Source organism: Grampus griseus, assembly GCF_964374135.1.
Source record: "Grampus griseus genome assembly, chromosome: 3".
Taxonomy (NCBI): domain Eukaryota; kingdom Metazoa; phylum Chordata; class Mammalia; order Artiodactyla; family Delphinidae; genus Grampus; species Grampus griseus.
The window spans coordinates 82949283-82966190 of NC_139019.1; the positions used below are offsets into that span (position 1 = coordinate 82949283).

At 35.5% G+C, this 16908-nt stretch overlaps 1 protein-coding gene across 4 annotated transcripts in view; it reads right to left on the reverse strand.

Annotated features, from left to right (window-relative positions):
• Positions 1-5946: 5946 nt before the first annotated feature.
• GIN1 (gypsy retrotransposon integrase 1) overlaps positions 5947-16908 on the reverse strand; it is a 28608-nt gene continuing 17646 nt past the window's right edge. For all 4 annotated transcript variants that reach the window (XM_082652079.1, XM_082652078.1, XM_082652080.1 and 1 more), the window contains 4 exons: positions 14527-14718; positions 14255-14431; positions 13490-13775; positions 5947-6577 (listed from right to left, as the gene is read on the reverse strand). In XM_082652079.1, the coding sequence (XP_082508205.1) occupies positions 6303-6577; positions 13490-13775; positions 14255-14431; positions 14527-14718 (930 nt within the window). In that variant the 3' untranslated portion in view covers positions 5947-6302. The remainder of the gene's footprint in view (positions 6578-13489; positions 13776-14254; positions 14432-14526; positions 14719-16908) is intronic.

Sequence of the window (16908 nt, forward strand, 5' to 3'; positions counted from 1 at the left end):
AACTGTTTGTATCATCTTTAATTTCTTTCATCAGTGTCTTATAGTTTTCTGCATACAAGTCTTTTGTCTCCCTAGGTAGGTTTATTCCTAGGTATTTTATTCTTTTTGTTGCAATGGTAAATGGGAGTGTTTCCTTAATTTCTCTTTCAGATATTTCATCATTAGTGTATAGGAATGCAAGAGATTTCTGTGCATTAATTTTCTATCCTGCAACTTTACCCAATTCATTGATTAGCTCTGGTTTTCTGGTGGCATCTTTAGGATTCTCTATGTATAGTATCATGTCATCTGCAAACAGTGACAGTTTTACTTCTTGTTTTCCAATTTGTATTCCTTTTATTTTTCTTCTCTGATTGCCGAGGCTAGGACTTCCAAAACTATGTTGAATAATAGCAGTAAGAGTGGACATCGCTGTCTTGTTCTTGATCTTAGAGGAAATGCTTTTAGATTTTCACCATTGAGAATGATGTTTGCTGTGGGTTTGTCGTATAAGGACTTTATTATGTTGAGGTAGGTTCCCTCTATGCCCACTTTCTGGAGAGTTTTTATCATAGATGGGTGTTGAATTTTGTCAAAAGCTTTTTCTGCATCTATTGAGATGATCATATGGTTTTTATTCTTCAATTTGTTAATATGGTGTATCACATTGATTGATCTGCATATATTGAAGAATCCTTGCATCCCTGGGATAAATCCCACTTGATCATGGTGTATGATCCTTTTAATGTGTTGTTGGATTCTGTTTGCTAGTAGTTTGTTGAGGATTTTTGCATCTATATTCATCAGTGATAATGATCTGTAATTTTCTTGTTTTGTAGTATCTTTGTCTGGTTTTGGTATTAGGGTGATGGTAGCCTCATAGAATGAGTTTGGGAGTGCTCCTTCCTCTGCAATTTTTTGGAAGAGTTTGAGAAGGATGGGTATTAGCTCTTGTCTAAATGCTTGATAGAATTCACCTGTGAAGCCACCTGGTCCTGGACTTTTGTTTGTTGGAAGATTTTTAATCACAGTGTCAATTTCAGTACTTGTGATTGGTCTGTTCATATTTTCTATTTCTTCCTGGTTCAGTCTTGGAAGGTTATACCTTTCTAAGAATTTGTCCATTTCTTCCAGGTTGTCCACTTTATTGTCATAGAGTTGCTTGTAGTAGTCTCGTAGGATGCTTTGTATTTCTGTGGTGTTGTAACTTCTCCTTTTTCATTTCTAATTTTATTGATTTGAGTCCTCTCCCTCTTTTTATTGATGAGTCTGGCTAATGGTTTATCAATTTTGTTTATCTTCTCAAAGAACCAGCTTTTAGTTTTATTGATCTTTGCTATTGTTTTCTTTGTTTCTATTTCATTTATTTCTGCTCTGATCTTTATGATTTCTTTCCTTCTGCTAACTTTGGGTTTTGTTTGTTCTTCTTTCTCTAGTTCCTTAGGTGTAAGGTTAGATTGTTTACTTGAGATTTTTCTTGTTTCTTGAGGTAGGCTTGTATAGCTATAAACTTCTCTCTTAGAACTGCTTTTGCTGCATCCCATACGTTTTGGATTGTCGTGTTTTCATTGTCATTTGTCTCTAGGTATTTTCTGATTTCCTCTTTGATTTCTTCAGTGATCTCTTGGTTATTTAGTAACGTAGTGTTTAGCCTCCATGTGTTTGTGTTTTTTACGGTTTTTCCCGTGTAATTCATTTCTAATCTTATAGCGTTGCGGTCAGAAAAGATGCTTGATATGATTTCAGTTTTCTTAAGTTTACTGAGGCTTGATTTGTGACCCAAGAAGTGATCTATCCTGGAGAATGTTCTGTGTGCACTTGAGAAGAAAGTGTAGTCTGCTGTTTTTGGATGGAATGTCCTATAAGTATCAATTAAATCTATCTGGTCTATTGTGTCATTTAAAGCTTCTGTTCCCTTATTATTTTCATTTTGGATGATCCGTCCATTGGTGTAAGTGAGGTGTTTAAGTCCCCCACTATTATTGTGTTACTGTTCATTTCCTCTTTTACAGCTGTTTGCAGTTGCCTTATGTATTGAGGTGCTCCTATGTTAGGTGCATATATATTTATAATTGTTATATCTTCTTCTTGGATTGATCCCTTGATCATTATGTGGTGTCCTTCCTTGTCTCTTGTAACATTCTTTATTTTAAAGTCTATTTTATCTGATATGAGTATTGCTACTCCAGCTTTCTTTTGATTTCCATTTGCATAGAATACCTTTTTCCATCCCCTCACTTTTCAGTCTGTATGTGTCCCTAGGTTTGAAGTGGGTCTCTTGTAGACAGCATATAGATGGGTCTTGTTTTTGTATCCATTCAGGCAGCCTGTGTCTTTTGGTTGGGGCATTTAATCCATTCACGTTTAAGGTAATTATCGATATGTATGTTCCTATGACCATTTTCTTAATTGTTTTGGGTTTGTTTTTGTGGGTCCTTTTCTTCTCTTGTGTTTCCCACTTAGAGAAGTTCCTTTAGCATTTGTTGTAAAGCTGGTTTGGTGGTGCTGAATTCTCTTAGCTTTTGCTTGTCTGTAAAGCTTTTGATTTCTCCATCGAATCTGAATGAGATCCTTGCTGGGTAGAGTAATCTTGGTTGTAGGTTCTTCCCTTTCATCACTTTAAGTATATCATGCCACTCCCTTCTGGCTTGTAGAGTTTCTGCTGAGAAATCAGCTGTTAACCTTATGGGAGTTGCCTTGTATGTTATTTGTTGCTTTTGCCTTGCTGCTTTCAATAATTTTTCTTTGTCTTTAATTTTTGCCAATTTGATTACTATGTGTCTTGGTGTGTTTCTTCTTGGGTTTATCCTGTATTGGTCTCACTGTACTTCCTGGACTTGGGTGGCTGTTTCCTTTCCCGTGTTAGGGAAGATTTTGACTATAATCTCTTCAAATATTTTCTCGAGTCCTTTCTCTCTTCTCCTTCTGGGACCCCTATAATGTGAATGTTGTTGCATTTAATGTTGTCCCAGAGGTCTCTTAAGCTGTCTTCATTTCTTTTCATTCTTTTTTCTTTATTCTGTTCCGCAGCAGTGAATTCCACCATTCTGTCTTCCAGGTCACTTATCCGTTCTTCTGCCTCAGGTATTCTGCTATTGATTTTTTCTAGTGTAGTTTTCATTTCAGTTATTGTATTGTTCATCTCTGTTTGTTTGTTCTTTACTTCTTCTTTGTTAAACATTTCTTGCATCTTCTCTATCTTTGCCTCCATTCTTTTTCTGAGGTCCTGGATCATCTTCACTATCATTATTCTGAATTCTTTTTCTGGAAGGTTGCCTATCTCCACTTCATTTAGTTGTTTTTCTGGGGTTTTATCTTGTTCCTTCATCTGGTACATAACCCTCTGCCTTTTCATCTTGTCTATCTGTGAATGTGGTTTTTGTTCCAGAGGCTTCAGTATTGTAGTTCTTGTTGCTTCTGCTGTCTGTCATCTGGTGGATGAGGCTGTCTTAGAGGCTTGTGCAGGTTTCCTGATTGGAGGGACTGGTGGTGGGCAGAACTCAGTAAAACTTTAATCTGCTTGACTGCTGATGGGTGGGGCTCGGTTCCCTCCCTGTTGGTTGTTTGGCCTGAGGCAACCCAACACTGGAGCCTACCTGGGCTCTTTGGTGGGGCTAATGGCAGACTCTGGGAGGGCTCACGCCAAGGAGTACTTCCCAGAACTTCTGCTGCCAGTGTCCTTGTTCCCACAGTGAGCCACAGCCACCGCCCGCCTCTGCAGGAGACCCTCCAAGAGTAGCAGGTAGTTCTGGTTCAGTCTCCCCTGGGGTCACTGCTCCTTCCCCTGGGTCCCGATGCGCACACTACTTTGTGTGTGCCCTCTAAGGTGGAGTCTCTGTTTCCCCCTGTCCTGTCAAAGTCCTGCAATCAAATCCCACTAGCCTTCAAAGTCCGATTTTCTAGGAATTCTTCCTCCCGTTGCTGGACCCCCAGGTTGGGAAGCCTGACGTAGGGCTCAGAGCCTTCACTCTAGTGGGTGGACTTCTGTGGTAGAAGTGTTCTCCAGTCTGTGAGTCACCCACCCAGCAGTTATGGGATTTGATTTTGCTGTGATTGCGCCCCTACTGTCTCATTGTGGCTTCTCCTTTGTCCCTGGATGTGGGGTATCTTTTTGGTGAGTTCCAGTTTCTTCCTGTCGATGACTGTCCAGCAGCTAGCTGTGATTCTGGTGTTCTCACAAGAGGGAGTGAAAGCACGTTCTTCTACTCCGCCATCTTGGTTCAGCTTCTGTTTTCTAAAGGTTTGTTTCTGGAATTCTACTTGGAATTCATTTGTCTGTGGTATAAGATGGAGTCCTTGATTTCTTTCCTCCAATCACTTTTACTTTAGCCTATATTAAACATAATTTAACCTTTCTTAAATGAGTAACTGTAATACCTCACCTCAGGTTTCTATTTTCAATATCACTGTTCAGTATGGTTGATGCCAAAAATATGAGATATTCTGTAGATCTTGAGATATGCTCCATTTATTACTAATGCTACTAGAATAGTTCAGGTTCCTATTATTCATCATCACTTCAAAGTCATAACTAATCCTCCATGCTTTGCTTCTCTCCTCCTCTAATCAGTTCTTTACTAGTTGCCAGATTAAGCTTCCTAAATCATAGTCCTGATGACACTTCCCTATACAAAGACCTTCAATGGGTCTCAGAAAATAAAAAATAATTTAACTAGGTATTTATATTACTTTGCTTGGGCTGCTGTAACAAAGTGCCACAAACCTGGTGACTTAAAGAAAAGATACTGTTTCACAGTTCTGGAGGCTACAAAGCTGAAATGAAGGTGTTGACAGGGCTGCTTCCTTCTCTGGGCTCTGAGGAAGAGTCTATTCCATGCCTCTCCTTTAGTTTCTGGTGGTTTTCTGGTAACCTCTGGCATTCCTTGGCTTGTGGATGAATCACCCCGATCTCTGCCTTCATCTTCACATGGCATTCTCCCTGACTCTATGACCAAATTTCCCCCTCTTGTAAGGATATCAGTCATACTGGATTAGGCCCCACTCTACTTCAACATGACCTCATCTTAACTAATCAATATCTGCAATAACCTTTTTTCCAAATAAGGTCACATTCTAAGGTACTAGGGTTTACAACTTCAACATGTGAATTTGGAGGAAGGGGGACACAATTCAACCCCTAACAGTATTCAAAGCCCTCCACAAGGTTTCCTACTTCCCCTTCAGCTTTATCTCCCCATACCTTACCATTTCACCTTACACTGGAGGCAATGTAGACAACAAAAAGCCCCGCCTTTCTGTAAATCATTACAATACTTTCTGTCTCTGTGCATTTGTTTTCCTCTAATTTTTTGGACCCTCTCACCAAATCCTATTCATTCTTCAGGGTCCAGCTCAAAAGATCCTTCTTCCATTAATAGCCTAAGTTTCCTATCCAGAAATAAACTCTTTCTTTTCTTCCTCCCTAAATATATTATTTGCACTTTTCTTATGGAACTTAGCACATAACTTGTAACTACTGTTGTACATGGCTTATATGATCTATATTCCCTACTGGACTGTATGTCTCTCTTGGGGACAAGGCACACACAGCATTTATTTTTCCCACAGTATTCTTCAAAGTGCTTTATAACAAATATTTGTTGAGCAAAGTTATAACTATCATAGAAATTATAGTTTAAAATCTTTGATATCAGTTATTTTATAATTATTATTTACTTAAGGCTGAAGAAAAAATCTTATTAATGGATGCTTCTGACTTTAATATATACTATGGAAATGCACAAATGTTTTCAAACCAATATATAGTTTCAGATCCTAATCCTCAGCCTGTCTAACAAGGTGAACTTACCAATACACTGTAAGAGCCCATTAAACAACTCTAAATTTTTTCCTACAATATTGTTTTTAGACGTTCCAATGACACAGAAAGAGGTTTCATTTATCACATTTAATAAATATTTATTAATGCAATTCTAGGTAGTTCAAACATTTTTTAAAAGGGGGAAATATTAAAAAAAAAATTAAAACTGAAAACATGGTACCAATATCAAACAAAGTTTTGAGCTAGAATTTAGTTTACTTCCTAAGAAGCAAGCATGCTTTGCCTGTTCTCTTTTTAGAAGAAAAAATGACATCTATGTAATATACTTCCTTTGCATATATATATATATATATATATGCACTGACATTCAAATGAGGCACAACTTTAGATAAATAAATAGTTATAAAATAAATCTTCAGGATTTAGTCATTAAGAGTTTGTCAAGATACTTTTTCTAAATAACCTTTTTGAATGGAAAAGATAACAAGATTCAAGGAGATATACTTTCTAAACAAGCACTTTAAATGAATTTTGGTGTTCACTAACTTAAGTACTCAAGGACTTGGTTTGAAGAGTCCAAGAGACTAAAAGTCTGCTTTTCAAGAGTACTATGATCTTCTATCAAGGGAGAGATTTTGGCATTTCTATATTCTAACAGTTCATGATCCTTGCTTGATGTCAGTAATTCATTGTCGACTACTCCAATAGTCGCATCTTCTACCAGAATATTTGCTTGGTATGCTCCAACTGAAATTTCAGGCATTCCAATGTAGTCATGATCTGCCACTACTGAACCTTGTAAGAGATAAAGACTGTCTGAAAGAAGAAACATAAGTTTGCCTTTTAGAATTATAATTAAACCACTTTAAAATTAAATAATGTTAAATGAGGAACAAAATTCCAAGTAATACAAATTAACTATCAAGATTAATTTCTGGTGGGTTCTCGTATCTCCTAAATAAATATGTCAAAGAATGAATAAAATGACATATGAATTTGACAGTGCATACATACAGAATTCAGGAAAGATCAAGGACTTTAAAAGAGCCAAACTTTTTTTTTCCAATTAAAAAAAAAAGGAATAATATAAAGGGATTTTTTTTTTTACAGGATTTAAAAAAAAATTTTATTGGGGTATAGTTGATTTACAATGTTGTGTTAGTTTCAGGTATACAGCAAAGTGAATCTGTTATACATACACATATATCCACTCTTTTTTGGATTCTTTTCCCATTTGGCCATTACAGAGTATTCTCTTGACCTGTGTTTGGTAGGTGTGGGTGGAGGGGGTGGTAGGTGTGGGTGAGGGGCTGAGAATCATGGTATAGATTAAAAACGAAAGTTATAAAACTATATTTTTGATATTGATGATATTCTTAATATACTTCTGCAAAGCATTTCTGGGTGAATTAACATCTCGAAAGATGTTTTAACAAATGGAATTGTTAAATACTTACATTTACAACTTTAGATAATTCTCTGGTCTTTATAGAATCCATATCAGGGCAATAATATTAAATTGTCACAATATGAAATGATAAACTAAAATGAAGATTAAGTTCCTAGAATCAGGCTTATATAATAGGAATGTGAAAGTAGGCAGGCTACAACGAATTAGATTAAAAAGCTTAGCTTACTTAAGTCTAATTTAATATTAAAATGCTCATGACCTCTTAAAACGTGTAGCTAAATCCATACTAAAATGAGACGAGGAATCTTCCCTGTCAGCATTTCATTCTATTTTGAGCAAATTTATCATCACTATCAGGAAAAAAATGCTTAATATGAAAAACACATGGCAAAGTAGCATCATCTTTATAAATAAAGGTTAATTATATAAAAGAATTTCTCCCTACATAATATTTTAATTCATTACAACAAAGAACTATTCCACCGCCGCTGATTAACTTCCTGGACCCCTGCCTTCTCTTTCTGGATTTTCTCCCAAAACATTAACAGATTCTCTTAAAGATTTTAATACCTTAAAGAATCCTCAAATTTTAAGTCCAATAAATAGCAAAAGGAACATTAATTATCCATTTAGATTAGAGATCAATGAAAGTTTCTCAGAGCAGATAAATTTGGTAATATATCCCAGAACATTATTCCACCCTACCCATCCTCATACTAATATGTGAAAAGCTAACTGAATCTATTCCAACCCTATAAGTTACACATTTATGAACTTTAAATTTACAAACATCAAAAGATCAAACAGGACTTCCCTGGTGGCGCAGTGGTTAAGAATCTGCCTGCCAATGCAGGGAACATGGGTTCGAGCCCTGGTCCGGGAACATCCCACATGCCGCAGAGCAACTAAGCCCGTGTGCCATAACTACTGAGCCTGCACTCTAGAGCCTGTGAGCCACAACTACGCGTGCCTAGAGCCCATGCTCCACAACAAGAGAAGCCACCACAATGAGAAGCCCGCGCACTGCAACAGAGTAGGCCCCGCTCGCCGCAACTAAAAGAAAGCCCTCACACAGCAACGAAGACCCAACGCAGCCAAAATAAATAAACAAACAAATAAATAAACTTAAAAAAAAGAATATTAAAAAAAAGATCAAATAAAGCTATGCTCTCTCCCAACAATGGCATAAGTAGAATTGGGCTTGTATGGACATTTAGTTTTGCCCATTTACTTCTTCATTAGGCAAAGTGTAGTTGGTATTTTAGTTTTGAGAGGCTTTCTAAGTTTAACCCCACCAATTCTTATTAATGCAAAAGTAGTAATTAGATTGAAAAGGCTGTTAAGAAGATATACATACTTATGATGGAAATAAAAGTATGGGTAATTGAAGGTGATAAGAAAATGATTTTTGTATGTTAGTAGGGGATGTATTGCTGAACAAGAGAACAAGTCTGAAAGATACAAAAATCATGCAACCCATGAGAAGTGCTATGCCCAAGAGTAGCAGGAAAGAAGAAAAAATGATCAGTGAAATTGAAACACTTTTAGAATGTGTTGCTAGAGCTTCAACATCAAAGTCTGCTATTAGCTTGTTAATACTAGAGAAAGATAGGTTGTAATTTAAAAGAGAACTTAAAAAGGTTAGATATGGTAAAAATGTTGCTGATGAAATTTTTCTAATAAGCCATGAAGAATTTCATAAGTTCAGGGTACACTGCTGCAATGTATTAGTGACAGCAGCTACAATATAGCATTTAAAGTATTTCCAAATTGGATCTTTGCAGAGATCTTTGATGAAGGAAGTTTTCTGTCTCAAAAATTTTTTTGCATACAGAAAGCGGGTCTATTGTAGTAAAATATGTCCAGTAAACATGTATCAACAGGGAAACTATGGATAGATGTAAAGCTCTTAGAAGTTATCACTTTGATTTCCTGCAAATGCATTCAAAGACCTTGAGCATAAGCACCTCCTAATTACAGTAGACTTAGAAACAAATGGACTTTACCAACCTCACCTGTTTGTAAGAGGACAGCTTCTATATGAAAGTAACCAATATATATCTGAATATACATACACACACACACACACACACTTTCTTTTAAATAAACTTTAAAGTAACTTAGTGTGATAAAACTGTAGAGAATAAAGATTATACTCAGCAAATTCTACACAAATCACTCTATATGCAATTGAAAACTACTCTGGAGATTTCAAGCCTTCTTTGTGTAGGAAAAAACAAAATTCTCATTCATTCATAAAGGTCAAATATGTTTCAATTCCTACTATGTTCTAAATCTAGTGGACCCAAGAGAAATGCTCTTTAACTTCGAAAAAGATTACCAAAGACTTACCAGAAAGAGATTTTTGAGGCCTTACATACATGTTGAAATAATCTATCTTAGATAGATAATAAATAATGCTATCTTAAATATACTGGGTAACTATAAAATATATTATTAAAATTTTTTTCACCTACTTTTTAAACATGGCTACTAGAAAATTTTAAATTTTATATTACATAGTTTTTGCATTACATATCCATTGGACAGTACTGATCTAGAACAGTCCTGAGTTAGGGATACAGAAAAGAACAAGATAAGTTTTTGCACCCAAGATAAAAAGACAGAGAAATAAACAAACAAAACCGTATTAAAGGACTTTTCTACTCAGTCACATTACACGATAGAATTTAATTATTTTAATTTTCTCATTCTATTTATTTAGTTACTATTATGACATGTTTGATGAAAGCATTATTTCGGTTTTGACTGGACTGAATACTTAAGTCTTTAGTTTCTTAGAAGCAGAGGTATTTTCAAGACATTTCAGGAAGGTGTTATCAGCAGTTTTGACACACTTTTTCTTATTTAGTTTTAAGGAGAAAAAAAATGAGATTAAGAGTATTAAAATTTCCCTAGGGAGAAAAATAAGTTAAAACCAAAGCCTCAGAAAAGTCTGAGTGATTGGATTAATTTATTTTTTCAAATAGAAAGAAAGTACAAGGTTTCAGAATAATTAATTTTCTTATTGTGAAGTGAGGTGTCTTGACTAATCCTATACATGGCCTGATATCCTAAAACTATTACAAATGTATTGCCATACTAGTACATCTTTTCTTATGATAAAATAACAAATAACTACAATTTGATACATAACACATAATTGTCATAATAGATAACCAATACTAACACAGAGAACTGAATGACTTTTAATTTTGAGATTACATAATTAGAGGTCAAAGGGAGCTGCTTTGCTAAAACTACAGTTGGCTCTCCATATCCCAGGGTTCGTATCCATGGATGTGCGGGTGGGGTAGGGGATAAAGGTTGGGGGTACTGTACTATGCCATTTTATGTAAGGGACCTGAGCATGAGCGGATTTTGGTATCCACAGGGCTCCTGGAACTGATCCCCTGTGGATACCAACTGATGACTGTGTATTAATAATAAATTCAAGCTCATGGGCTTGATACTAATATAGGGACTAAGCTTTATTTTGTTTTGTGAATGTAGACCATAATTGTGGTAGGCAGAATAACGGACCCCTAAAGATAGCCATGTACTAATTCATGAAACTTGTGATTACGTTACCTTACATGGCAAAGGAGACTTAGGGTAGTGATAGAATTATGGTTGCTAACCAACCAACAGGGAGAAACAGGGAGATTATCCTGGATTATCAGGATGGGCCCAAGTATAAGAGTCCTTAAATGTGGAAGGGGAAGGAAGAATAGGAGGATGGAGTGATGTAATAAATGTGAGAAGAACTCTACCCCCACTGCTGGCTTTTAAGATAGAGGAAGAGGACCACAGCCAAGCAATGGGAACAGCCTCTAGAAGGTGGAAAATGCACAGAAACACCATCTTCTTGAGCCTCCAGAAAGGAACACAGCCCTGCCAATGCCTCAATTTTAGCCCAACGAGACCTACATTGGATTTCTAAGTATAGAACTGTAAGATAATAAACTTGTGTTGTTCTAAGCCACTAAATTTGTGGTAAATTGTTACGGCAGCAATAGGAAACTTATAAAAGAACAAAAACCATTTCACAAATTGTGAAGGGCAATCATACCAAAGCCTTTAGGGGAGGCAGACACAAACTGATCACAATAATTCCCACTCAGAACAAAACTACTCAAAATCTATGTCAGATAGAATAATGGGTCAATAACATTTTTCCTTTCAAAGGGAAACATTACGATTATGAAGAGACACTATGGTATGTCAAAAAATTTCTTGTTAAAATACTTAGTCTTGAAAAGGTGCCTGGCACTGAACTAGACAAAAAGGCAAATAGGCCTACTTAAAATAGCAATGTCAACCTAGTACTGAATGTGCTCCCTCAACATTATGTTCTAGATAAGAATGGATAAGTTCGCAATGGAAGCATATCTGCTTTGTACAGTGAACTTTAATACAGCTATGAAATCTCAATGCTGGTAAGAGAAACAATGCAGACAAATTCATAGTTCTTTTGGCTATACCTTATTCAAATTTATGTCAAAAGAATGGGATGACTATTCAAAGACATTTTGTTTGGTTTAAATTCAGTTTAAATTCAAAGACTCTTTAAAATCAGCTTTTGAGGTGAAGGTTTTCAGGAAAATATGTGATAGAAATCACATTTATTTTGAATTTTCTACAAATAAGAAAAACAGACAAAAACGGACCAAAGAGTAAACAAGAACCAGACTCTAGGATAGCTAGATTAGTACTTCCTTTGATTAATAAGAAAAAACAACTTTACCCATTAATCTCAGGTTCCTTATATGTATACACTAGTACTAATACTGCAATTTCCTTTGTATTACTGGAAGAATAATCTGCAGAGAATTCAAGCATGAGGCAATAATTGTACTGCCTCTGTTTAGAAATTGTTCTATTCAATTGGATTCTGAAATATTCAGCAGTAGCAAAATGTTAGGTCTCCTTAAGAAATTCTCCAGCAAGAGCAAATTGCAAAATGTTGAAACAGATCCTGATACAGCAACATTTTAAGCAGAAATTTTGTATTAATTAAGGAAGGTTAACACATTAGAAGGGAGCAAGTCCTGAACACCAAAGATTAAAGGGAAAATCAAAAGAAGAAGGAAGGACAACATGCACCTGTATAATCTTTTGTCCCTACTTAACTTGCAGAAAGGAGAAATCATAAAGGGCAGCTTAGAACTAAGAGGAGGCACAAGGAATAAATGTGCTTATCTTCTAACAACGAGAATGAAGGTACTGTGAGCTTTCTGAATTGGAACAGTCCAAGCTAAGTTTGCTACTAGAGCAACTGGTTCTGCCATAAGCAGAAAGGAAGGTACTCAGAGCTTTTAACATGAGAGTTGTGACCCAGATCAGAAACAGAGTTGAGCTATTACAAAGCAGCCCCAAGGGCTTCATATCCTAAGAAAGAGGGTTATCTATTATCATCATTTTTGTAATTATTATTTACTTAAGCTTGTTAAATACCTCAGTTGTTTATATTGTTTAAAATTGTACTAAATTGTATCTTCCTTAACTGCTACTCAGATTCAAATAATACTGATGCTTTATATTTCTTTATAGAATAAACAAAATTAACTAGCTAAGGTACCAATTCACTCCCTCTAAGTTATCCACTCCAAAGAAACTCTAAGGAGCACATAAAATAGGACATAAAGTGGGACTTAATCTGAAAGCCATGTCATTTAGCTCCAGTCTATGAAAGAAAGGGTTAGAGAAGATCAGGATATCTTGACTATTCGTAATCACATTTTGAGGCAAGTATTACCTTGTCCAGTGTGCTATTTACCTCTTCTTATAATGGCACTTTATAGCATTCTGAGTATCTCCCACTCTCACCCTCCCCTGCATCCACCATGACTGTGACTAAGATGCAACATTAAAAATTAATCACATTTTAAAATGTCCCCTAATATATTTATCTCACAACAGAATTCTAGAGAGTATGTTTGTTTTTGGCATTATTTATCTTAGTTACTATCATTTCATGCTAAAAGTGACAAAATATTCTGAAAGTGAAAATAATGAAGATATAATTCTTCCTTCTGTGAAACACATTCAGTGTCTCCCACATGAACTGTGGGAAAGTGTGTGAAAATTACACTAGAAATCAATATAAAATCTCTTACAAACCTGACAGTTCCAGAAGACACATGCTTATAAAAAAGACTACCTGGGCTCCAATACTGTACAAAATTTTATAAAAATGAGAAGGGAAAAGAAAAACTAACCAAAGGAGGGGTGCGGGGCGGGTGAGATTTCTTATATTTTTAACTTCTCTCTTCATTCAAAGAAAGTAAAAATGTAGAGAAGTGACAGATATTTACCTTGTTCACTGGATTCTCTTACATAGGGCTTGAGGTGGGACATTTTAATGGGTCTTTTAAGTCTTGTCCCAGTGTTGTCTCTCAGAACAGCACATCCATTTTCTGTAATATAGTCTATGACACAAGGACCAACCCATTCAGATTGGAAACGACCATCCTTCCACCAGTTTTTCCTTTGTCTTAAAACTTCATGACCCACTTTTAGTTGAAATGGATTTAATTGCTTTGGTTTCTTTTTAACAATGATTTTGCTTTTATTTAGTTCATCAAAACTGTTGTTCTCCATCTGCAAGTGTAAAAACAAAAAAAAAAGAACAAAGGGATGAAAGAGCTAGAGTTTCTTGAAGGTATATACAGATAATATTATAATAAAAAGATTACTTATTGAGATGCTACTGAAAGCTAGGCAAGAATCCCACTTAATTTTTTAAAACAATATTTCAAAGTCAGTATTATTACCTCAACTTTATAAAGAAAATAAAGTAATATGAGATAAAGTAACATGCCCAAGTTAAACAACTAGAAAGCAAAACCAGGGATTTGAATTCAGCTCTACCTTGATTCCAAAACACATAGTTTTCCTAGTAATGTCTCTCAGAATTTCATAGCTAATAAACATACTGTTTAATCAAAACATGCAGAATTCAATGGAAAAAAATTGGTTTTAGGGTATATCATAGGTATGTGAGTGTATGCTGAAATTTAAAAAAAAATCACTTTATAGATTTTTAGATTATAGAGTTTTTTTCTATTAGATAGAATCACCTGGCCCGCTGAAGTTGTCTTATTCTCCATTACTTTATCAGCTTCTTTAATTGCACCTAGAATTCTGGCAAACATACTTGTATTATTACCATCCACTTCACGAAGAATATCTGAAGTCTCAGGCATGTAAAGATTTCTATTAAACATTTGAAAATACGGTGTATTTTTCGTAGGTTCCTATTAAGAAAAATAAACAACAATTTGTAATAAAACATTTATGTAGCCAAGAAATAGTCATAATTCACAAGTACAGATTATAAAAAGGTACATACCGAGTGAGTAACATTGAAGGCAAACGAAACAGCTGCTAGGTGATCATCCCAGTTGTTTGGGTAGTCAGCACAGTGTTTGGAAAGAAATGTTTTGATTGTGCTATGTGTACTTACAGTTGGATTAATAGTTTGGGAGGCATGAGAAATTACAATTTGCTTTGTACCAAACAATTCACACAGTTCTACATTGATCTGAAAAACATATAAAAAACAAAGCTGATTTTAAAATCTGTATTTTATTTTTCCCTGGATTGAAAGGTTGCAAAAGAATTTGAATCTTGCCTTTTCCTTGACCATAGCCAGTCTTTATGAAAACATACATATTTTGTTTAAAAGAGTAACTACCATTTATTGAGTCCTTACTATGTGCTGATGCTTTACATTACAGTCATTATACATGACAAAAATCTTATGAGATATTAACTCCATTTTAAAGATAAGCAGCTGAAGCTCTGGGAGGTTAAGTGCCTTGCCAGACATACACATACAGCAAGGAAATGGAAGAACAGAATTTAACACTAACTCTGAGTTCAGATAACATTTTAAGTCAGTAGACAGTTTCTCAAACACAGTTAACATAATCCACTTGACAGCTACATGACCTTGGCCAAATCACCAAACCTCTGTGTACTCAGTTTCTTCATCTGTAAAATGAGGAAAATCCTACCCACGACTCTCTTGAGGATTAAATGAATAAATGTTTATAAGCACTTAAAACAGTGCTTGGCAAGTAGTAAGCACTTTATAACTCTTAATGTTACTATTATTTTTGTTGTTATATTTATTATGGGCAGGGCCTAATAAGTCAAAATGAGTTTAGAAAACTTCTAAGAATAAGCCTGTTAACTTATTTTTCCTACCTTATTTACACCTCAAACTATTTTTTCTTATTATTTTTCGTTGGGGTAGTCAGATAGTAGTGATATAGTAGTGGGGTAGTGATATAGTTCTGGCCAAAAAGATTTAAGTGAAAGTTGTTGGGCAGACTCAGCTAGTTCTAGCTTTTTTTGCCCATTAACCTCCCCCTTCTTTCTGCCAGAAATGTAGAATTTGTGGCATGCCATATTGTAAGCATAAGATTGAGAGTCACATCTCAAAGATGGTGGAACAGAATGCTAGAAGCATGGGTTCCCAATGACATTCAGAGTTACCCTTCCAACCCTGGAGAGGCTGGCTTTCTTTTCCCTAAGTATAAAATAAACTCCTATTGGAGTTTATATATTGGAGGGAAGAGAAGGGTTCTCTGTTACTCACAGTGGAATACAATTCCTACCTAATATATGTACTAACGAAGGCCGCCTTTTTTTTTTTAACATCTTTACTGGAGTATAACTGCTTTACAATGGTGTGTTAGTTTCTGCTTTATAACAAAGTGAATCAGCTATACATATACATATATCCCCACATCTCCCTCTTGCGTCTCCCTCTCACCCTCCCTATCCCACCCCTCTAGGTGGTCACAAAGCCCCGAGCTGTTCTCCCTGTGCTTTGTGGCTGCTTCCCACTAGCTATCTATTTCACATTTGGTAGTATATATTAGTCTGTGCCACTCTCTCACTTCGTCCCAGCTTACCCTTCCCCCTCCCCGTGACCTCAAGTCCATTCTCTACATCAGTGTCATTATTCCTGTCCTTTCCCTAGGTTCTTCATAACCATTTTTTTTTTAGATTCCATATATATGTGTTAGCATACGGTATGTTTTTCTTTCTGACTTCACTCTGTATGAGAGACTCTAGGTCCATCCACCTCACTACAGATAACTCAGTTTTGTTTCTTTTTATGGCTGAGTAATATTCCACTGTATATATGTTAGGCCACCTCCTTTTAAATCAAAAGTAATCTAAAAGAAATCCCAGAAAATAGGTATTATTTGGGTCAGCCTCAATCTGAGGTCATAATTAATGGTTTTAAAAATGACTGACTTTTGGAAAAGGCTTCAACTTGAAGAGGTTGCCTAGAACTGATCCAGTGAATCCATTTGTGAGATGCTACCTAGATATCCTTAACCCAAGAGCCTTTTTTTCTCCCCATCAAACCAGACATTCCATTAGTGGTCACAATTTTAGTTTTCCATAAGACACATTTTTAAAATTAAAGAAATAATTTTTCCTTTACAAATGTTAATTCTCTTTTCTTCACAGGTTTATAAAAAGGTCTTTGTGTATTTTATTGAAACAATTTAGCAAATACTCAAATGCTCTAAGCTGAGATATGTTAGAAACATCTGTACTTTCATCAACTTTATAATAAACCTCCCACATTGTGTATAATGTTCTAAATCTTATTTCAATACTTTAGCAGTGTTTCCTATGTCAGTATATGCTGACAAAAAAACCCATTTTATTTTGTCACAATTATGCCTGCTGTATAATATTTAAGCCA